Below are 22,567 nucleotides of genomic sequence, written 5' to 3' on the forward strand. Positions count from 1 at the left end.
AGAACATGTGGTATCTTGTGTGAGCCTCGTCAGCTCAGGTCACTGCATCAGCCTAGCAAGCTGTTGAATTTTTTAATGCCAGCACAAGTTGCTACCGATATGTCTAACATAGCTTGTTCGCTACAGTCGTGGCTTCATGTGTAAGTGTAAGTGTAGGTAAGCGTGTGTGTGTGTGTGTGTGTGTGTGTGTGTGTTTGTGTGTTTGTGTGTGTTCATGTGTGTGTGTGTGTGTGTGTGTGTGTGTGTGTGTGTGTGTGTGTGTGTGTGTGTGTGTGTGTGTGTGTGTGTGTGTGTGTTTGTGCATGTATGTGTGTGCTTGTGTGCATATGCATGTGTATGTATGTGTCTGTGTGTACATATAATGTGTGTGTACATATAATGTGTGTGTACATAATATTATAATGTGTGTGTGTGTGTGTGTGTGTGTGTGTGTGTGTGTGTATGTGTGTGTGTGTGTGTGTGTCTGTGTGTGTACATATAATGTGTGTGTGTGTATGTGTGTATGTGTATGTATATGTGTGTGTGTGTGTGTATGTGTGTATGTGTGTGTGTATGTGTGTATGTGTATGTGTGTGTGTGTGTGTGTGTGTGTGTGTGTGTGTGTGTGTGTGTGTATGTGTGTATGTGTATGTTTGTGTGTGTGTTTGGTATGGGTTCTGTGTTTTAAGGATGCAAGACAGTCACTAGTGTTCACATTGGATGATGACGCCGGTGGACTGTTTTCAATTAGCGCCACGCCAGCCTGTAACTTTGTAAGTCAGCAGTGGCTCAGCTATTCCCCACTGGTTGTTTTGAATCGTTGTCAGGACATGTATGCGCCTTGTCGACAGCTTTTTTTCACTTCTTCCATAACTTGCTCCCTTCCCATCCCATTATTTGTACCCGTATTTCTTAAGTCATTTATGGACTTTTTTGCACTCCTAGAGTAATTGAGGGGTATGCGTAGGAGCCAATGTCATCATCGTTTGCGGATGGTTCGACCATCAAACTCTCAGTTACGATTAACTGGTTATTGCCGTCTTGTTGTTTGCACTATGCTCTGTATTTAGTACACTCCGCAAATTGACCGTGGTTGGTCCCCCGGGAGGGAAAATGACCGTAGTATGTGTGGGACGTGTTGTGAGCTGCCTTTGGAATGAAAAACTTGTCAACGCCTTCTAGGTTCGGTCTGGTCCCATAGCTCAGATGGAGCATTGCTCATGACAAGCAATGTCCTGGGTTAGAGTCTTGGTGGGTTGGCATTTTTTTTCTCTTTTCTGGCAATTTCCCCGACTGATCCTTTGAAACTTGGTATCAACTGGAATTGATAAACTCCTCCCCGGTGTCAGATGTAGGCTTTTTGTGCCAGATTATCATTATACAGGGTACTGCTCATGTACTGCTCATGTACTGCTCATGTACTGCTCATGTACTGCTCATGTACTGCTCTTTCTGTCTATCACATGTACTTGTTTATTTGTTTCCTATTTGGTTCTCTTTCTCAGTTTTAGTACTCTGTATTGTTCAGTTACCGAAGTAAAAGAAATCATACCTTACCATTCTATGTGTCGTTTCAGACATCAGGCAGTACATGCCGTGCCCAGGTCTTTGTGATTGGTAGTCTGGATCACGAGCTGGCGTCTGTTCACTACATATCAGTTCGTGTCCGTGATCCGTTTGGCCTCGTCCGAGTTCAGCGTTTTCCCATCCGTGTACTGGATGTAAATGACCCGCCGGAGGTGAGTTTAGACTTGGCAGTAATATTCCAATGCCTGACATCACGCCATGATTACTTATGTCAGTGTCTTATTAAGATTTTGAGTCAGCTTTTGTGTCATTGACTCATTGCTGAATAGTGGCGACACTCATCGTGAAATCCGAAATTGAACAGATCAGTGCTCACAATGTCTGGACGTGCATACTTGACTCCTAACTTGGATCCAAGTCACCGAGTGTGCATTCACCTGCCCAACGCACTTGCTTCACCGCTAGAGTTGATTTTTATCACAATGCACTAGGTTGCAACATACCTGGTGTGCACGCGCTATTATAGTGTATGCCATGGACTGGAATAGTTTTTTTTTCACGGCTGAGCATAGCGAAAGAGTGCAAAAAACGTATTTTTCACTCACGAATATTTCCGTGCGTTTGCTCTTGTTCTGCATAACTCCATTGAACCTGCCATTGTGGTCTTTGTTTTCCTCGTGGTAGTTGATCGTGAGTGTTATTGCTCTGGTAGACCACTACCCCATGTACTGAACAGTTGCTCTGTGAGTGAAAATCTAATATGATGTAATCGGATCATGATATCTTTTCTCTGTGCTGTCTTCAGAACATCACACTGTCCAATCAGCGTGTGCTTGAGAACATTGTCGACCCATTCATTGGTACGTTTGTGCCTACGGATGATGACCCCAGTCAATCATTCACCTACAAGCTGGTTAGCCAAGGAACTGACTCATTTGTGGTGAGTAAGCATCTACATGCATTTTTAAAAGAATTGTTGAGAGCATCTCGGGATGTGTACTAGACATTATGAAGGGTGAAGGGAGGTATCCGTTGATTGATATCTAAAGTGTGTACTTGGAAGTCCTTCTTTCTCCATTCCAATTTTAAGGATAGCTACTCTTCCTTTCTAGATGCTCAGTACGGTGACGAGCGCACAGGAAAGTGAGTCACTGTGAGTTGTGCCACCTACAAAACAGCTCTCGGATTTGAAACGAAAAGGTACACAGCAAAGCACGGGCATCCAACAAATCATCATGGCTCACCTTTTCCGCGCTAGACTAGAGTCTGTGCACATTGCTAGTCTGAACCCTGAACTGTGTGTGCAAAGAAGTATGTGTAAATGTTTTAATTTTTTTAATTTTCAGCTGTAGTCCACATTGTTGCATCCCGTTTTAAACCGTTTCCAACAGTATGCCTCTATCGTCAGGCGAAATTACTGGTCAGTCGGCGACACGCATTTTTCACAAAAATTTGCGTTTCACCTGCTGGGAGAGTATGCGTGTACTCGAGTCTCATCCTGAGCACGTGTTTTTCTTCTTTTTTTCAGCTCCAGTATCTGTATTTTTCATTGCAAAGCCGTCCTCGATTGTTGTGTTCGTTGTCCAAACGAAGTGGACATTCAATCATGAAGGCAGAGGACATAGGAGCCTGATTGGAGTTTCTCGTGGCATAGGACGGCCACACAGAGACACTTTGGGATTTTCTGAATATAAAATACCGTACGCACGATGCTGAGATCAATTTGTGCGATATCAAATTGTTTGTGATCTACCACATCGAGCAGAACGGGATCCAAACACAAGCTTACCGACAGTTAGGCTGCCGACCTGACTGGACAAATGATCCCTGGCTGCACCAGACGCCAGAAGTCGGACACCATGTCCAAAAAGAACTCCATCTTCGTCGTGAAAAGGCTTGAAATACTCAATATTCAACCGAGATTCGCGGACTCGCGCTTTCTCGGATCGATTAATTTCCTGTTGGAACAGTTGCAGGGCAGCTTCTCGCCACTGTTTCAACAGGCGATGGCTCCAAAGCATGCCTGGAACAAGCCATATCGAGGTTGCAAGCCACCCCTCTCAGCAAAAAATTCGAAGGAATTCGAAATTTCAATGGTGGAAGATATACTATGAAGAGAATTTCAAAAAGTATGTTTCGCGGAGCGATCGCTCAACCTACGTCATTCAAACTTTGCAGGATGCGTCAGGCGAAATAGCACGTCATAGTACATTTGAGATCAGCCGGAAGAAGATGACGACGTCCACTAATTTAGTATCTGTGCACACGAATCTGCTGTGTGTGTGACTCTGTGTGTCAGCTATGATATCATCTTCTGTGGTTCCAGGCCTAGCATGTACGTCTGAACCATCCTGCAAAGTTTGAATGACGTAGGTTGAGCGATCGCTCCGCGAAACATACTTTTTGAAATTCTCTTCATAGTATATCTTCCACCACTGAAATTTCAAATTTCTTCAAAAAAAGCGCTGAGAGGGGTGGCTTGCAACCTCGATATGGCTTGTTCCAGGCATGCTTTGGAGCCATCTTCTGTTGAAGTAGTGGCAGGGATCTGCCCTGCAACTGCTGCAACAAAAAATGATTCGATCTGAGAAAGGGTGAGACCGCGAATCTCGGTTGAATATTGAGTATTTCAAGCCTTTTCACGACGAAGATGGAGTTCTTTTTGGAGATGGACGTCGCAGCAAAGGACATGGTGTCCGACTTCTGGCGTCTGGTGAAGCCAGGGATCATTTGTCCAGTCAGGTCGGCAGCCTAACCGTCGGTAAGCTTGTGTTTGGATCCCGTTCTGCTCGATGTGGTAGATCACAAACAATTTGATATCGCACAAATTGATCTCAGCATCGTGCGTACGGTATTTTATATTCAGAAAATCCCAAAGTGTCTCTGTGTGGCCGTCCTATGCCACGAGAAACTCCAATCAGGCTCCTATGTCCTCTGCCTTCATGATTGAATGTCCACTTCGTTTGAACAACGAACACATCAATCGAGGAGGGGGGAGGGGGGAGGTGAGGGCTTTGCAAAGAAAAATACAGCTATACTGGAGCTGAAAAAAGAAAAAAACGTGCTCAGGATGAGACTCGAGTACACGCATACTCTCCCAGCAGGTGAAACGCAAATTTTTGTGAAAAATGCGTGTCGCTGACTGACCAGTAATTTTGCCTGACGGTTCAGACGTACATGCTAGGCATGGAACCACAGGCGATGATGCCATAGCTGACACACAGAGTAACACACACAGCAGATTCGTGTGCACAGATACTAAATTAGTGGACGTCGTCATCTTCTTCCCGCTGATCTCGAATGTACTATGACGTGCTATTTCGCCTGACGGTAGGTGCCACTACTCACACTCAGCTCTTTGATGTCTACGTGGCCCTGGTCCGAGTGCCTAGAAAACAGGATAACGCAACATTTTTGGTTCACTAGCTTATAACACCATTGTAACGATTTGGAAGAGAAATTTACTTAAGGTGGCTGGGGCGGTACAACTTTTTAGGGGTCATTTTGATCACATTTTGACTGCATTTTTGAGTTTATCGGCAAGGTGGAGATGAAATTTGAAAATGTTTTCTTGTGAATCTCTGGAGAAGAGCCTTCTCTAGCCTCCTATAGTTTTATTTTTACTTTTGGACACATTTTGAAAAAGTTTTATGAAAGGTCCGTGAGAAAATAACACGAACCTTTCATAAAACGTTTTCAAATTTTGTCCAAAAGTAAAAATAAAACTATAGGAAGCTAGAGAAGGCTATTCTCCAGAGATTCACCAGAAAACATTTTCAAATTTCATCTCTGCCTTGCCGATAAACTCAAAAATGCAGTCAAAATTTTCCCAACAAAGTTGTACCGCCCCAACTCCTTGTCAGTGTTTTCCGGTGCTTCTGTAAGGATTTGTTTACCTCCAACCAAAAGTCAATTTTTTAGAAGTAATTTTTCTCACAATAGTGCGTTTGGTTGTGAAGAGCGACCAGGTAGTATTGGTTGTTGTCTAAGAATTTGTGTTGTTATATGTTGCTGACTGTCTCACCGTCTAGATCATTGGAAATCAGCTGCACTACATAGGAGAATTTAACTACGAAGAGTCATCATCCTGGACAATCCGTGTCCGTGTGACCGACAATGGCAGCCCAGCACTAAGCTACGAGAAGAACTTTGTCATTACGGTGGTCGATGTGAACGAAACACCTACGTCAGTGCATTTGTCCAACTCCAAAATTCCTGAAAACTGTCCTGCGGACACTATTGTTGGTGATCTTTCAACCCTCGACCCAGACAATACCAATAAAGCATGGCAGACGTTTCAATACTCATTGGTTGACACTGCTGGCGGTCGATTTCTATTGGATGGAAAGACTCTCAAGGTACTACTTCTTTTTTTATGTAGTAATGTAATATGGTATCAAGATTTCATTTTTTGTTTTTTGTTTTCTTTGATAGCACTTGTGATAACGCTTTTCAAATTCATTTGCAGTAAAACCTGGTTTAAGCGACTACCCCACGGCACGAGCCTGAGCAAAAGCAATCTCTAAAGCCAGCTCGTTTTTGGAACTAGGTCCCATAGGTAGCCAGTGCAGGCTGTCGTAATAAAACGACTCATCCGTGTTCCATTCCCGTGCATGGTACATGCATGGTGCGACGGCACAATGACAGCTATCGCAAATCACACTGAGTATTACACGTGTTTTTTGGTGATTCCTGGTTAGCTGCTAGCTTTTCCCTACTCGAAGTTGTTGCCGCCGCGAAATCTGGGGGTTTGTGTTCGTCCTGGCGAAAACCGTGTTTTGATCCGTTGAGGGAGACGAGAGATACAGTGCGAAGACGTACGATCTGTCCGAGAATCGGCGAAGAAGAAAGCTTCGCAGACTACCCGTAGTGGTTGGGAACAGAATGGAACATATACCAGTCGATGCCTGTCATGGTAGGGATGACTGCTACGAAGTTTTAGCCCCATGCTCCCCAGCGCTTTTTAGCGCCCGACGATAATTACCAAATTTCATCGATTTTCCATGTGGATCAAAGCATAGTCTCCTCAATCTTCTCCAGTCGAGCAGAGTCTGGACGCTACAATGTCGAGACGCGAAAAGAGAACATGCATGAACACACAGGAGCATCACATGCAGCTGCATTCTGCCTTGACGAAGCTGAGAACAACACCAGCACCACGCATTTGGAAGACATTTCGAAGAAGACGAAGAACTACATATCCGCGTTCAAAAAAGCCTCTGTACTGCGTGTGTGCATGCAGTATGCATGCATGCATGCGCGAAGCACGGGGGTCCGCGGATCAACTTCGCTCAAAAATCATTGTGCCACACGGGTTGTATGATTTGTGTGCGATCATGGTCTTTCTTCTTGACAAACAAAAGTGAAGTTTTTCGATCTTCAAATCGCCATAGCGTCCTTGTCATGACTCCAAATCAGCTGAAACTTTGCAGGAGGAATGAAAATGCCATGCTGAATCGATTGGTACCATTTTCGAAGGGTTTCCTTGAAAAATAAAATTTAGCCTGCACTGGCTACCATAGGTTCGCAGCATATCGGATCATACACACGCTTCCATGTACTCCTATTCCCAGGTGTTGGGTATAGAACACTTGCATGTACTCCTATTCCCAGACGTTGGGTATAGAACACTTCCATGTAATCCTCTTCCCAGACGTTGGGTATAGAACACTTACATGTACTCCTATTCCCAGGTGTTGGGTATAGAACACTTGCATGTACTCCTATTCCCAGACGTTGGGTATAGAACACTTCCATGTAATCCTCTTCCCAGACGTTGGGTATAGAACACTTACATGTACTCCTATTCCCAGGTGTTGGGTATAGAACACTTCCATGTACTCCTATTCCCAGACGTTGGGTATAGAACACTTACATGTACTCCTATTCCCAGGTGTTGGGTATAGAACACTTACATGTACTCCTATTCCCAGGTGTTGGGTATAGAACACTTCCATGTACTCCTCTTCCCAGACGTTGGGTATAGAACACTTACATGTACTCCTATTCCCAGGCGTTGGGTATAGAACACTTCCATGTACTCCTCTTCCCAGGCGTTGGGTATAGAACACTTGCATGCTCACAAAGCACCCATGGGTTTTCAAACTTTTCACACTCGCGGCAATACACAAAAGCATACAACATTGAACATACCCTGTACTGCCACTTGTCACTTCAGTTGACTGCATGCACTCTTTCTGAGCACGCTTGAACCCTGTTCCAGTCAAGCCTGCCAGCCACGACAGCATGTGTGGTCGCTGTATGCAAGTCAGATATGACACTTTGTACCGTAGAAGTTGATCGCTGGTCACGCAACGCAGATGGTCACTGTTTCTGGTGCAGTTTCTATGCAGAAGAGCTGGTGCATGGAAAAAGGGTCGTAAAAATTGGGTGGTCGCTATTACCAGAGGTCGCTTAACCCAGGTGTTAAATACATTGAATCCAGCGAAGTGTGCAAACGTGGCCACTACGTAAAGAATAGGAGACGGATAGAGCCTCATGAGAGGGTAAAGTCTATTTTATAAACCGGAGTGGACCGTCATTTTGTGAAACAAATGAAAAGGACAGGTCCACCCTTTGATGATTGTGTGTGTGTTTCAACCCACCGTTATACAATCTGGTCTGGTGGTTAGTACATTACGGCATGGTCGGATGCTTGCATGAATGGCTGTGGGTTCAAATCGTGGCTGGCATTTCTGCCATGGAAAGAACATGATAGGGGAATGCAACATGCTGACCTATTCCAATATGCAGGTTGCCACATTGTGGACACCACTAACATGCCTGCCTCGTGATCTCATGATCTTTGATATGCATTACCTACCTTTTGTACGGTGCATTTCTCGGATACTGGCTGTAACGTCCGGCAACTGTTGGGGTAGTTGACATTCTCTGCGCACTTTTCCCTACTCATTGATCTCAAACTGACGAGTATTAGTACCTATATTCAGCTCTAATTCTCTTTTTGAGCTGGCGAATTGTTCTTGATGTGTGCTCATTCTGCCATCATTTTTCTAACAGGTTCGCCCGTCGAATGTGGCATGCTTAGCCCTGGGAGGTACAGCGTGTTGGCTGAACTATGAACATAAACCCTACTACACTGTTCTTGTAAGAGCCACGGACTCGGGCACTCCACCACGTTCAGCTGATTTCTCTGTTAACATCACCCTGAAAGATGTCAATGATAGACCGCGGAACCTGCGAATCAGTGACTATCGAGTGCATGAGAATCAACCTGTCGGCACTGCCATTGGGACATTCAGTGGATTTGATGAAGATTCCAAGCAATACCTGTCATTCTTCTTGACAGACGATGATGGAGGAAGGTAATATGAGTAATTGTGGCTTCATCTATCACGAAAAAGGCTTGAATTATCACCATCCTGCTTTAGTGGCCTGCATTACACAAAGACATTGACTGAATTATTCTCTCGGTGTACTACATGCCCAAGGATTTCACTTGCCACAATCATAATACATGCAGCATGTGTGAGCTACACTTTGTGCAAGTGCAAGTGCAATCAGGATCTTCAAGTATGTACACATGTACATGTTCAACATCACAGACCGATTTTCATTTCCTCGTGTGGAAACCAGAGACTGCGTGACTTTTAGCGCTGCAGTGGTACATCAGTCTGGATTTCACGTTGTTGCAACAGTTACTATACCATAAGTCATAGCGAGTACCGCTAAATCATTAAGAGAGACATTGCGTTTCCACGTTTCATTAGTAGTAGCGAGTACTAATATTACTACTATAGAGACACAGAAAGTAACTGTACATCCTTTTCGCAGAAGTGTCGATGCTACTGCTGTTGTGCTGGGCCAGAAAGGTTTGGGCATAATTCAGATGTGCACACATGTTCTCTTTTCTTCTCAGGTTCAAGATTGTCGGCAGTGAACTACAAAAGGCTTTGCCTGCAAACTTTGAAATTTCCAAGAAACATTACATCACCGTGCTGATGAAGGATGACGGTACACCTAGTTTGAATGTAAGTGTGGTGTAGATGTGTGCATGCATGCACCTGCTGTGCGTGTGCTACCTGATGAAACTCAAACCACATTAGCACCGGTGTTTTAATGAATGGTAGGAAACTTTCATTGATTGTAAACCATCAGATATGTTTTCCATTGTGAACTTGTGGTAGTCACATGATTATCTTCATGGGTTTCGCAACACAACGGCTGCTTTGTAACTGCACATCGGATATATTGAGGATGAGGAGCAATGTTAACAATCACTCCATTTTTTCTTTCTTTTTTTGCTTTGGTTCATCTCATAGGCCATACGCATTCCTAGCATCTTGAAGGTGCACGGAAGAACTCTTTTTCTTCTTTTTCAGAAGATGGATGGGTTTTCAGTGCTAGTACTGAGTGCCACAACTATCCATTCAGCTATGGGTAGATGCTATGAATTTGAAGCAATTAAATTGGATGACCATGTTCTTATGACGTATGATCTAATAATTGTGCTGATTGCCGTTTCGTTTTCAATGTGTCATGTAGATCACCAAAACGTTCTTGATTGAAGTGCTGGATGTCCATGAAGCTCCGGTGTACATGAACTGCACCGACACAGATGGACAGCTGACTTTTGTTATGGTACGAAGCAAGTGGTAGACATGGCCTTGAGGGATTGGTTCAACTACAGCTACACAACTTCATGTCCCTAGATATACTTCATTCTGAGTACTTATTGAAACAGAAACTTGTTCGATTAATCCTAGGCAACTAACCAACAATCAACGTCAACATTCGAAGTACAGCGATCCCTCTATAATCCGGCACCATTTGTGCTAAGGAAAATCTGCTGGATTAGGGAGGGTGCTGGATTAACAAATCGGATTTACTGTTGCAATGTGCATGAAGAGGACATTTTGGCTACTGAAAATTGTGCTGGTTTATCGATGGTGCTGGTTTATAAAGTGCTGGATTAGAGAGGGACGACTGTAGGGTGCTGCTCAATGAAATCCAGTCGATACACTCATGCATGCGCCGGGCGTTGCGCAGCCCTAGACCAGCGAACACTGGGCTTCGAACTGGTGCAAGGCGCAAACTTGAGTGCCGCGACTGGATTTCATTGAGCAAGACTACAACGATGTGATAATATACAAAGAATCAATGTCGCAGTCTTCACCGTACAATACCAACGTCGTCAAGGCTTTCCCAAATCAATTCTGGTAGAATGAGAGTCTCAGCTTGAGCAAGAGTTTTTAGGTTGATGATGTAGAGTTCTAGTTTGATGGTGTGGAGGTTTTAGGTTGAGGAGGTCTGATCTTGATTATGTGCATGCTTTTTGAAAGTCTATACTCTCTCCACCTTGCGCAACTTTGTTCAGGTTACGGTTGAAATTACTGTGGCAGGTATTTTTCTAGCTAAAGATTTTGAGGCCTGGTTGTTCTCGCATTTCTTGGTAACTTTTTTTGGCAGGACATGCCCGAAGTTGAGGAGAACAGCGTAATTAGCACGGTTGTGGGCACAATCGTGGCTGTGGATCCTGATTACAACCAAACTCTGACATTCACACTGGATGATGATGCCTCCGGGCTGTTGGCACTTAGCTCTTCTGTCTCCTGCCAAAGGGTCACAGATATCAACGTAAGTTTGCCAAGAAATCCTGCATTGCGTGAAACATATTAATTTTGGGTATGTTCTCTGGATGCTTCACATGTGCTAGAGGTACGCATGTGACTGAAGTTGTGGTGAGCTGTTCGTATTTGACAAGGGCTCATTGAATGAAGGAAATGACATCACTCTAAGCAAACCAACTATTTCCTCGATACGTGGTGAGAAATGAGTTTCTCAGGCCGGTCATAGATAAATTGCATGAAAAGGTGTTTTTTTTTTTGATTGTTCTTTGCTGCTTCCTGCCTGCAATCCAGGGTCACCATTCTTCCTGTCAGACGCAGCTGCTTGTAGCTGGCGCATTGAACTATGAATCAGTGAAGACACATGATGTTGTTGTGCGAGTAACTGACCAGTCAGGTCATTTCAACGTGCAGAGGTTCACGGTCAAGGTGGTTGACGCCAACGATGTGCCACACGTAAGTACTGTACCCTTTCCTGTTTTCCCTTTCACCGTTTCTCTCAAACTCGCCACCATCAGCATACTTTGGTACTCATTTTGTAATTCATACTGCTCATGGTACTGGCACTGCTGCTGATATGGTGGTTTGAGGTCCTTCTTCAAGAAACCATGTTGTAATACCTGCTTAAAAATATAAAATATAATTTTAATCCCACTACGCTGCAACATTCCAGTGTGCACTGCCTGTTCGAAGTATGAATTTGATGAATGTACTGCAATGCTGACCAGCATGCCTACTTGACCCTTATTACCATGATCTCATTGATCCAGTAGCTAGAAGGCTCTGTCTTACCAATATGCATTGTTCTCTTATTTCATTCTTGATACTGTTCCAGGACATTGAAATCCTCTCGAGGACTATTGATGAGAACTCACAGATGGTGTACATCACAGACTTTGTAACGCAGGACCAGGACAAGACGCACATTCACACGTACAGCCTCGCCTCTAACCCGGGCAATCAGTTTGTCATTGTCAACAACAGCCTATACACAGCTGCAATAGCCACTCTAAACTATGAGAAACAGCAACAATGGGTAAGAAAGTCACTCCACCTGTTCCCTATAGCATGTCCAGAGGGTCATCACATTATTCCAGTACTTTTGTTAACCAGTCATTGTGATCAAAGATATTGAGAATATTCTATTCTCCAACTTCTACATCCTCATTAAGAGTCTCATTTTGTCTTGACTTTAATACATAATGACCGTTGCTGGCGTATTTTTGTGCACGCATCGTTACTCCAATCTGCAGACGATCAAAGTGCGATCCACTGACAACGGTATTCCAGCTAAGAACATCGAGAAGGCGTTTGTCATTGATGTGGTGGATGTGAATGAAGCCCCAACTGCTATCAACATCACTGGCTTCACGGTAAGAGGTTCAAGTACAAAGCAAATTCTTCAGAAAAAGAATGGGCATTACTGGTTGTGTTTCTTGCATGCATTTGTCATAGAGAGCGTAATATAAAACTGCAAACAGTTTAGGCTTAGGTGACGCCGGATGTTGCTAAGTTGATTTGTGTGTTTGTGTGTTTGTTTGTGTGTGTGTGTGTGTGTGTGTGTGTGTGTGTGTGTGTATGTGTGTGTGTGTATGTGTGTGTGTGTGTGTGTGTGTGTGTGTGTGTGTGTGTGTGTGTGTGTGTGTGTGTGTGTGTGTGTGTGTGTGTGTGCCTATGCATGATGTGTTTCAGGTTTTGGAAAATAGTCCAAACGGAACCGTGATTGGCGAGCTTCTTGTCACGGATCCGGATAACTTTGGCCCGAAGGGACACTGGCAGAATGCTTCATGCTCTGCCATGGACAATGCTGGAGGGATATTCACCATAGTCGACAATATCGTGAAGGTACATTGTTTTTAATTTGGTGTGATGGAATCGACCATCCCCCCCCCCCCCACACACACACACACACACATGCTACGTTTTTTTTCTTACAATCAGCCATGCGAGAGATTTCCGTTCTCAATGCTTATTCTCTTCAGCTCTATTGGTCTTTTTCTCCTCAGATCCAAAAGTAGGAAGAACCAATCACATCCGCACATCGTCCCTACCCCCTCCCCCCCCCCCCCCCATTGTCTTGTTGTACAGTGTCACTCCCTCTTTTTCCCTTTCCCTGATTCTTAGTTGGGCTGTGTTTGCTAGAAAAAGAGAAAAAGAGGTATTGGCGACTCCCTCGGAATACTCGTCCGTATTGCTGCACTTGCCATACTCACAGTATGCCTCATGTCTCACCTGACCACTCACTCAGGGGTGGTGTCACACACGGTGCAACCAGTACGACCATGATTGTACCACCCAATTCATCCAACAAAGCAATCAAAGAGCGCTACCGTATTTTCCAGAGTATAGTGCGCACTTTAGATGTGCTACTTTAGGCCCTAAATCGCAGGTGTGCACTATGCTCCGAATATGAAATGCATGTACTTCAATGAAGATTGAAGTGCGCGCCCCAATGAAGATTGGGGGGTGCGCGTTATACAAAGGTGCGCACTATACTTCGAAAAATACGGTAAATAAAATATGCCCTGTGGGCCGAAAAATCCGATTTATTTCCCCTGGGGGACACCCCGGACCACTCCCCACTGCCCTGTGACGCCCATGCGACTTTATATACCCATTGCCTATTTGCTTAACAGCTGCTTCCCGACGCACCAAAAAGCACCAGTAAGTGGGACTTAACGGACGTTTACCTGGCGGCATGCATTAGTTTTGACGTGAGACTGGTAAATAAATGATGCCTTGCTTCTTTTGTGCTCTTGGTGTCCGTTGTGCCAGGTTGTGCAAGCCAGTCTGGATTATGAAGCTGTTCAAAACTACACGATTGCTGTACGCTGCACTGATGATGGTGCACCCACATTATCACTGTCCTGGGTGTTCAGTGTACATGTATTGAATGCCAATGAGATACCCACATCAACTAGCATTAGCAATGGTAAGTAGGGTTCTCCTGATAAGCCTGAAGGGTCAAACCGGAATAGAGAGCATTGCTCGTGTATGTTCACCTTGCACCCATTTCGGTATCAACATGCATGCTTAGCAATCTGACATCAAATGTGGTATTGTTAAACTGTGGGCATGGTGTGTGTGTGTGTGTGTGTGTGTGTGTGTGTGTGTTTGTGAGTGTGTGTGTGTATGTGTGTGTGTGTGTGTGTGTGTGTGTGCACGCGAAGAGCTTAAGCTGAAGGAAATGCAGCAAGAAGTGACACTGGTTGTTTGGGCGTTGGTTCAATAGCCAAACGGTTCTTATGCTTTCCTTCTCATCTCCTGTGAATGTCACAGATACCCTAGATGAGAATGCTCCCAATGGAACGGTTGTTGGAATCTTCAGCACAGTCGATCCCGACAATGAGCATGCCACAGTACAGGTGAGATCTGCCGCAGCTGTGCGTGTACATGGTCATGATGATAGGAATGATGTGTGACGGATTCAGTGCATGGGTATTATGTCTTGGTAGGGTCGTCATACCAGTGCCTTCTTGTGTTGCAAGCGTTCATGTGTAATCGAAAGCATCTATGACGCAGTATGAAGCCCCAACTTCGTCTTCTGTACTGACACAGCTTTCAAACCTTTATACATGCGTACAACGTATGTTTTTGTCTGTTGGGCTGTTGGACTCAGTACAGACTGATTACAATGCTGTGCTTTGTGGAGAGTTTCGTTGTGATTATCATTATTTTGCTGATTCCTGTGTGCATCTGATTTGTTTCATCTGGACTTCTAGTCCTTCACGTACAGCATTGTACATGCAATGACCAATCTTCCGTTTGTGATCGTTGGCGATGAGCTGATTGTCGCTGGATCGCTTGACTATGAAGTCAGAGCTGCTTGGCCTATAACAGTTGAGTCCACCGATTCTGGTGGGTTGTCCACGCTGAACGTATTCCAGGTGAGTTGAGAGCAGGAACACTGTTGCTTGGCCAATGCCCGTGAAGTCTATCCATTATCCGTGTTGTATGTGTATTTTCAGACTATTTTCAGAAAAGCTCAATAATTATCCGAGAAGGCATTGACTGGAGATCTACACGGGATAAGAGAGGCCTCTTTCTTCCCTTCCTCCTCTTCCTGTTGTCAGTGTCGCAGCACTTTTCGCCTACACTCTTACTCCCCACACCCTCACATTTAGCTGACATATTTCATGTTGTACTGCACTTACCGGTTCATACACAGTCAGCCGGATTGTTTGTCCTAGCTCACATGTTGTACTCTGAGTGTGGGCCTCGGATATTCCAGCGGAAGAGGACTCTTTTTCTGTCGAAGAACTTTAAAGCAAGGGAACCATGTACGGTGTTAGTTATGCATAGAGGTTATGCGAATTATTTCATGACAGGTTTTCTAACGGGCGCCAAGTATGCAGCTTGAATTGCAAGTGCAAGTGCAGCACTGTGTCACATGTCTGCGACTTTGCTGAAGCACCTCAGCTGATGATGTAATTGCATAACCTCTATATTGTACCTACAAGCGATGTAAAAATCAGTTCTTCAAAGCCGGAATACTCCATACCCGAAACCGAGTTACTGCAAAAGCATGAATAAGAGTCCTCAAACATGAGTACTTAGTATCCAATGCAAAGAAAAAACGCTTTCCCTGTTCAGGGTAATGTATACTGGCGGTTTTCGTAGTATGATTCTTGAGATGGTGCTCTGTTCTTGTCAATCATTCTCCTGAAGATCAATGTTAACAACCTGAACGAACCACCGACAGGATTCAGGTTGTTTCCTGGCAGCAACCTAGCGGAGGATAGTCCAGTCGGGACAGACGTTGCTGACGTCCTTGCTGTGGATGATGATGACAGTGATTTGCACACGTTTGAAGTTCTTGGAGTTGCTCCTGGTATTTTGTAAGTGTCATGCGCTGTATGAGAAGCAATCACACAAAGCAGGGGTGGGGTTGTTTGATCCGAATTTTGCTAACTTCATAATTGTTGGAGTACTTGCAACTCAAACCAACACTCACGCGGAATGCTTTAAAAAAAGGACATTCTTGGATCAGGAGGCAAGAGCTGGACTCTGACTGGATAAATCATTGTCGAAACATTTGTTTGACATGTGCTTGTACTTTGAGGTGGTTAATAAGTATTTTTTTAGTTGAAATCTGCAGGCTATTCTGCAAAATATCAGTGTGTGAAATTCAATTTTTCGCGCAATGCATGTGTTCTGTGATTGTACTTGATCTCAGGCTAAATTCGTCGTCCATGGATCCAAGTCTATCCGATATGTTTGTGATCAATGAAACGAACGGCGTGCTGTCAACTGGGAACTACAGCTTTGATTACGAGACCACATCAAGTTACACTGTGTGGATTAGGACAAGGTTAGTTGCGAATCGGATTGATGTTCTCCCTTCCTTTATGTAATTCTGCCGAGGTGAATTCCAAGCGACGTATAACTGTGCACAGTCCAATGCAAGTATGGGCATACCTACAGTCCGTTCATCGGAAACTGTCCCGTTGGCTTTTGAAAGTCGGATTTGGGCCGAATTGAGGATCAAAAACCCACTTTAAATCCCAAAAATCTGGTTGAGTTCCCTTCGGGAACGGATACGATAATTTACTTATTTACTTTTTTTCTCCATACATTTTGCCATGGCCTACCTGTCCTAATTTTTGTAAAACCTGGCTGAATTTCTATTTCCCTGTTCGTTCATGGCTGGATACCACATGTTCTCATTGCTGTTTCATCAAGCTTATACCTGACACTGCCCTGCTCCCTGCTGATATTCCTCAGCTGTAGCCAGAACCAATATTGTAGTGGTTGGTGAGTTTTAATCGCTGTTGCCATGGTACATATATGCACATCATACTCCAGTATACGTGTGTGGCCTGTTGTCTTGCAACGAGCCGTCACACACTTTTGAAGGAAGTGGCTGCAAGTTACAACCTATTCGATTGGGATTTCTCACGACTTTGGCCCAAGGCAGCTCTGACTGCCTCTTTGGCCAAACACGAAGACGCAAAAGACTGGTATCCCGTCACTCCACTGTATTGTCACATGCTGCGTGGTGTGTCTTGTCTAGGTGTACACTTTAAGAACAGTTATTAGAATATCCTGGCTACTCACTAGAATGCAAGCAATACTTTTAACAAATGCGGCAATGGTGACTTGAAAGTCACTATTGCTGTATGTTCTTACTAACAATATAACATGTTGCATCAAACTGTGCGTTACACCTCTATTTCAAGCCTCTGTCTTAATTAAAGATATAGCGTGTTCCGTGAGTAAAAATAAGTAAAATTTCGTCTCTGTCCCCAAGAGAAGTCACAAAGGCTGCTAACATCCAGTGAATCCAGTGGTAGATGCAGTGCCTAACGGTTGGAGTGAGGGGATAATTCAAACAAAAACTGGCACAAGTCCTGAAAACCCTCTCAGCCGCATCCATGTATCCATGTTTGCTTGAGTAATGCCTAGTAAGTGATAATTCACGCCTGATTGTACGGGAGACCGGTACGACTTTTAGCATTTTGTGTTTGTTGAGAGGAAATGTGTTATCCGGTGTTTTTGGCGTTCCTTATCAGTGACCTTGGCCTCACACCCAGCTACGATTTTGTGGACATCATCATAGTGAATATCAGTGATGTCAACGAAGCACCGAGTGACATCACCTTGGATAATGACGAGGTAAGATATTGTATGGAAGAGAAAAGCAGCAACGTAACAGACACTGGACCTCACTGTGCTATTTCTTGTTACTTTGCGCGGACTAGCTTCACTGTGTGAGCTCTTCTTGTCTTCTTGATTAAAAGTATGCCACAGTTGCCTAATTGTACTTCAGGCCCTCACTCAGCTTGGAGTTAACTGAGAGCACCTTAGATGCACTGTGTTGCACATGTCATAGTCTAAAAACTGTTACAGGCGCCATCTTGAGGCATTCTTTGCCTGCGGTACACGCTTAGCGGTTGACTAAAATGTGATGTACGCTTCAAAATCATCTCTCACATGCGATTCTGGTTTTGTAGGTGGACGAGAATAGCCGGGTTGGAGCTCTGGTTGGGCATCTGACTGTTACAGATCCGGACAATGCTGACAGCCTCCATACCAGTTCTCAACACTTCAGCTGTAGTGTACTCGATGCCAAGTCACGATCCTTCAAGGTATTTAGCTCTGTTCCAGGTTCTGTTTCTTTCTTCTATGGGGACTGCATGTCTTGGTGATGTTGGTGGTGGTGGTACTGCTGCTGTTGCAGCTGCTGGCAGTTGTGAAGGATGGCCGAGTTGGTGGTGGATGTTGTGGTAGTCCTAAGCAAGAGGATTTTTCTTCCTATAAGAATGGCAGTATTGAAAACTAAACACAGAAGCCATTATAACTTATCCCTTTTAAATATAAGTTTCCGTGCATGGCACGGTAAGTGAAGTTAGCAACCCACCAACAATTACATTCCTAACATAATTTGCACGTACTTGCCATAGCGCATCACGTGCCCGTGCAGAACACGCACTCCGAACTCCCGCGCCCCGGCACGGGACCACGCGGAGCATGCGCATTACTCCGGCTCTCCATGCTGTTTCTTCTTCACCCTTGCTGCGCCAACAGTCAGATCGCTTGACAACCTTGGCCAGTTTTTGAGCACCACCACCCACCCCATCATCTCTGACCATCATTATATTCTAAGCCATCCCGGAAGGGAGAACGGTAGGGATCGTGGGTCAGGCCGGCATTGAGCCAAGTGCGCCTACATGTGCTCACAAGTGCATCCCTACCGTATGCGTGTATTGACACGCCGGGCAATTGTTGCCCCCATTAGCCCTGGCATTGGCCAGTCTAACGCACATTGGTGCTTGCGATACTACGGCATTGGTCCATAGTATTGCATACTGCATGCGGCAATTGTTGCCTGCGATACTACGGCATTGGTCCATAGTATTGCATACTGCATGCGGCAATTGTTGCCTGCGATACTACGGCATTGGTCCATAGTATTGCATACTGCATGCGGCAATTGTTGCCTGCGATACTACGGCATTGGTCCATAGTATTGCATACTGCATGCGGCAATTGTTGCCTGCGATACTACGGCATTGGTCCATAGTATTGCATACTGCATGCGGCAATTGTTGCCTATGCCCTGATAATACAACGCGTAATAGCTCCCAAACAGGTCGGCTTGTGTGGTTGTTAAATGCATATTAATGATTCTGATTGGTAGCAAATTGATCTCTTTCTTGAGCTGCCACAGTCTCTTCAAGTAAATAATTCTGCTACTAAACTTTGGTTCTTCTGTTTCGATTCGGAGTTTTACTTACTGTGCTCATTCTCTGCTGCGCAGGTTGTAAATCTGACTACGCTGGTGGTTTCGAAGGACAACCTGGACTTTGAAAATGACCCTACGCATTTCATTGAGGTAAGCTATTGGGAAAACATGGATACTGTCCAGACTAAGAGTATAATATTAGTCGGTATAGCAGAAGGAATGGTTGCTCATGCAACAGCAAATCAAGAACAGTGTGGATGAAAGGGCAGTTCTTTGGTATCAGTACTGCGTACCATCACTCAGCCATTTTTTTACGGACAAGCTGTTGTACCGTTAAACGAACAAACACGGAGTTCAACCGAGCTGGATTGATCGTGTGTCGAAGTTAGCAGTGAAGAAGATGCTGTACTAGAATCCGATTGTTTTCGAGAGTCCATCAACGGGGCTACACACAAGTACTCACATGATGGCAAGTAAAGGTGATTGAACCAAGGTTTACATGGGTTTACATGGGTTAACATGGGTTTACATGGGTTTACATGGGTTTACACGGGTTTCCAATGGGTTTACATGGGTTTACAATGTGCTACTTGATCCGCGTCATCAATAGTGTCGCTTATCTTTCGAAAATTTGAACTTAGACTTTGGATAATGACACGTGCATTTGAGGTGATAAAACTTGGTACGATGGAAGGCACAGTATAGGGTGACAAACATTTTTGCTCGGGATCGACTCTCTCGCTTTTGCAAGCTAGCTCATCTCTCTTCCTCTCTCCGCTGCCTGGCTATTTTCTGAAGGGAAGTCGATATCAATCAGAATCACCCACCTTTCGCTCTCGAAATCCACTCGAAATCTAGCCTTTTCCTTTCAGGTACTAGTAAAATAACTTACTAACCAAAATTGGGATGAAATGGGCTGCCAAGTGAACATTGGCGACATGAAAACAAAGCTGAAAGATAAGCGACAATATTGATGAGGCGGATCAAGTACTAGTAGTCACAACTCAGTACCCACTGTATCCTATACACTGTGTTCTGTCTGCTTGTTTGCCACTTCTTGTTCGCGTAGATTCAATGCTGGGATAATGATAAGGTCAATCCTCTCTTCATGAACAAGCAGTTCACCATCACACTGAAGAATGTCAATGAAGCACCCACCATGATTATGTTGTCTAACACCCGTGTTGCTGAAAGGCTTGGACCCCATGCACAGGTAAGACTCCAGACTGGAAAAAACATAGGCAGGTCTCAAAAGCATCAGTTGTCTGTGTTTCACTATTTTAGCCGGGAATCCTTTTGCAATTCTATCATGCGCACGGCTCTAGAGATATTTTTAAAATTTAATGGAATGTGAGCTTCCGTCCTAAGTTATGTTGCATTGCATAAACGCATCACAGGTGCAGTGTACCGGGGTTATATGTTTTCTCAATGTTTACGAAAATAATTGTTAGCTGGAGTTAGGCTCGTGTTGGTCGGGTGTTGAGCCTGGCGTGGTTATGGGTAACTTTGTAATAGAGTACAGATCATGCCTGCCGTGTGGTAGGTTAAAGCTGCATTTAAAAAATAATGGCATTCCTAATGATGGTCATGAAGACCGAAACGTTGAAACGATACTTCTAATGGATTGGTGTGAAATGCAGTGGTCTCTCGAGTGTAGGCAGGTTGCCTGCAAACTATTCAAGTGCAATGAAGCTTCGCGAAGCGTACTTCAAGATCTAAAAAAACGATGTCATAAAATGTCAAGTCAGCAATCCAATCCAGCTGCTTGGTTTGCTTTTGTACAGCTCGGCACAGTGTCTGCTAAAGATCCGGACAACGAAGTTACCCACCGCCAGAACATCACATTTACATTACAAGATCAGAATACCACAGATGTGCCATTAGTACTGGTCTATAATCACATTCTGGAGACTACAATGAACTTGGATTTTGAGAGCAGGCGTTTGTACACGCTGACTGTGATTGCTACTGATGATGGAAATCCTGTTTTATCTAGTCGAAAACAATTCAATGTCTCGGTAAGGAGTTTGAGGGCCCGTTGATACATCCCATTCTTTCGTAGGGTGTGTTTTCTCTTAATAATGTGATGATTTTGTGGGTCTCATGATGAAGTCAAGATAGTGGTAGTGCAAGTTCCGCTGTGGGGAGCAAACACTTTTGGTATGAAGTCAAGTTTATCTGAAATGAATGACTTGCCTCCAGCGTGGAGATTGTGGATTATCTATGAAACTGAGCTTTCAGTATGACCAATTCTGACGAGAGACTAGCACCCGTATAGTAAATGAACGATGTCCTCCTTGTAAGTCAGCCATGTGGAGCGTGGACGTACAGCGTATAGTGCCAACAGGCCCAGCACCACTTGCAACACATGAGCACCATGCTTGGGAGTAGATGACTGAAAAGAGCTTTGATGCGCACCTGAAATAAATGCAGGCATGGAAGTTCACTTTCATTGTTTGATTGCAAGACTTTAAAAAATTGCCTGCTTTTATGGTTCAGGTTATCAATGAGAATGATCCGCCAACTGAAGTTGTGCTGAACAGCACCGGTGTTGCAGAGGACTCACCGCTCGGTACTGACATCGGTACATTGTCAACTAAGGATGGTGATATTGGCCAGACATACACGTACACTGTTCTGCCCTACCTGAACATCACGGATAGCTGTAAGCAATCTCGTCTATGCATTGGTCATTGGTATATCAGCGCGACTCATGTGTAGTTTCCATACAAAAGGTTTGACGAAATACGCTGTTTGTTTGACAATGTCGGATTGCTCCCCAGAGAAAGAAGCGTACAGTATGAAGTATCATTACCCTCCTCTTAATGTACCACACCCCAGGTGTCTAATATGTTTGGGGAAATAGATCAAGGGTTTCAGAGGCTGTGTGATTTTCTAAAGCATTAAAAGTGGGAAATCTCAGACTTGCTATGATGGGTGGTGTATAGTTCCGTTCACTAGAAAGCCTGGACTAGCATGTTTTGTGCGTAGTTTCAGCGACATGACTTGGTATGTACGCTGAAGTCACACAATAGGTGGGCGGTGAGTCAATGGTGCTCTACAGCATTTGCCTTCTCCTTTAGTCTTATTTCGAATTCCTCCTGTCTCTCTCTCTCCCCCCCCCCCTCCCCCTCTCCATCTCTCCTCCCTCCCTCTCTCTCTCTCGCTCTCTCTCTCCCTCTCTCTCTCTCTCTCTCTCTCTCTCTCTCTCTCTCTCTCTATCCCTCTCTCTCTCTCTCTCTCTCTCTCTCTCTCTCTCTCTCTCTCTCTCTCTCTCTCTCTCTCTCTG

At 44.5% G+C, this 22,567-nt stretch overlaps 1 protein-coding gene across 1 annotated transcript in view; it reads left to right on the forward strand.

Annotated features, from left to right (window-relative positions):
* The window catches only part of LOC135822499 (protocadherin Fat 4-like), a 137,762-nt gene that overhangs the window by 100,535 nt on the left and 14,660 nt on the right, over nucleotides 1-22,567 (forward strand). Inside the window, exons 82-104 of the mRNA XM_065335280.1 lie at nucleotides 669-752; nucleotides 1,557-1,718; nucleotides 2,312-2,446; nucleotides 5,538-5,864; nucleotides 8,527-8,831; nucleotides 9,386-9,497; nucleotides 10,012-10,107; nucleotides 10,936-11,103; nucleotides 11,388-11,549; nucleotides 11,929-12,129; nucleotides 12,347-12,466; nucleotides 12,786-12,938; nucleotides 13,869-14,025; nucleotides 14,373-14,458; nucleotides 14,816-14,980; nucleotides 15,762-15,931; nucleotides 16,270-16,404; nucleotides 17,606-17,708; nucleotides 18,047-18,181; nucleotides 19,354-19,428; nucleotides 20,348-20,491; nucleotides 21,063-21,296; nucleotides 21,778-21,943. Coding sequence (XP_065191352.1) covers nucleotides 669-752; nucleotides 1,557-1,718; nucleotides 2,312-2,446; nucleotides 5,538-5,864; nucleotides 8,527-8,831; nucleotides 9,386-9,497; nucleotides 10,012-10,107; nucleotides 10,936-11,103; nucleotides 11,388-11,549; nucleotides 11,929-12,129; nucleotides 12,347-12,466; nucleotides 12,786-12,938; nucleotides 13,869-14,025; nucleotides 14,373-14,458; nucleotides 14,816-14,980; nucleotides 15,762-15,931; nucleotides 16,270-16,404; nucleotides 17,606-17,708; nucleotides 18,047-18,181; nucleotides 19,354-19,428; nucleotides 20,348-20,491; nucleotides 21,063-21,296; nucleotides 21,778-21,943 — 3,595 coding nt within the window. The remainder of the gene's footprint in view (nucleotides 1-668; nucleotides 753-1,556; nucleotides 1,719-2,311; nucleotides 2,447-5,537; nucleotides 5,865-8,526; nucleotides 8,832-9,385; nucleotides 9,498-10,011; nucleotides 10,108-10,935; nucleotides 11,104-11,387; nucleotides 11,550-11,928; nucleotides 12,130-12,346; nucleotides 12,467-12,785; nucleotides 12,939-13,868; nucleotides 14,026-14,372; nucleotides 14,459-14,815; nucleotides 14,981-15,761; nucleotides 15,932-16,269; nucleotides 16,405-17,605; nucleotides 17,709-18,046; nucleotides 18,182-19,353; nucleotides 19,429-20,347; nucleotides 20,492-21,062; nucleotides 21,297-21,777; nucleotides 21,944-22,567) is intronic.

Source organism: Sycon ciliatum, chromosome 8 (assembly GCF_964019385.1).
Source record: "Sycon ciliatum chromosome 8, ocSycCili1.1, whole genome shotgun sequence".
In the NCBI taxonomy this organism is placed as follows: domain Eukaryota; kingdom Metazoa; phylum Porifera; class Calcarea; order Leucosolenida; family Sycettidae; genus Sycon; species Sycon ciliatum.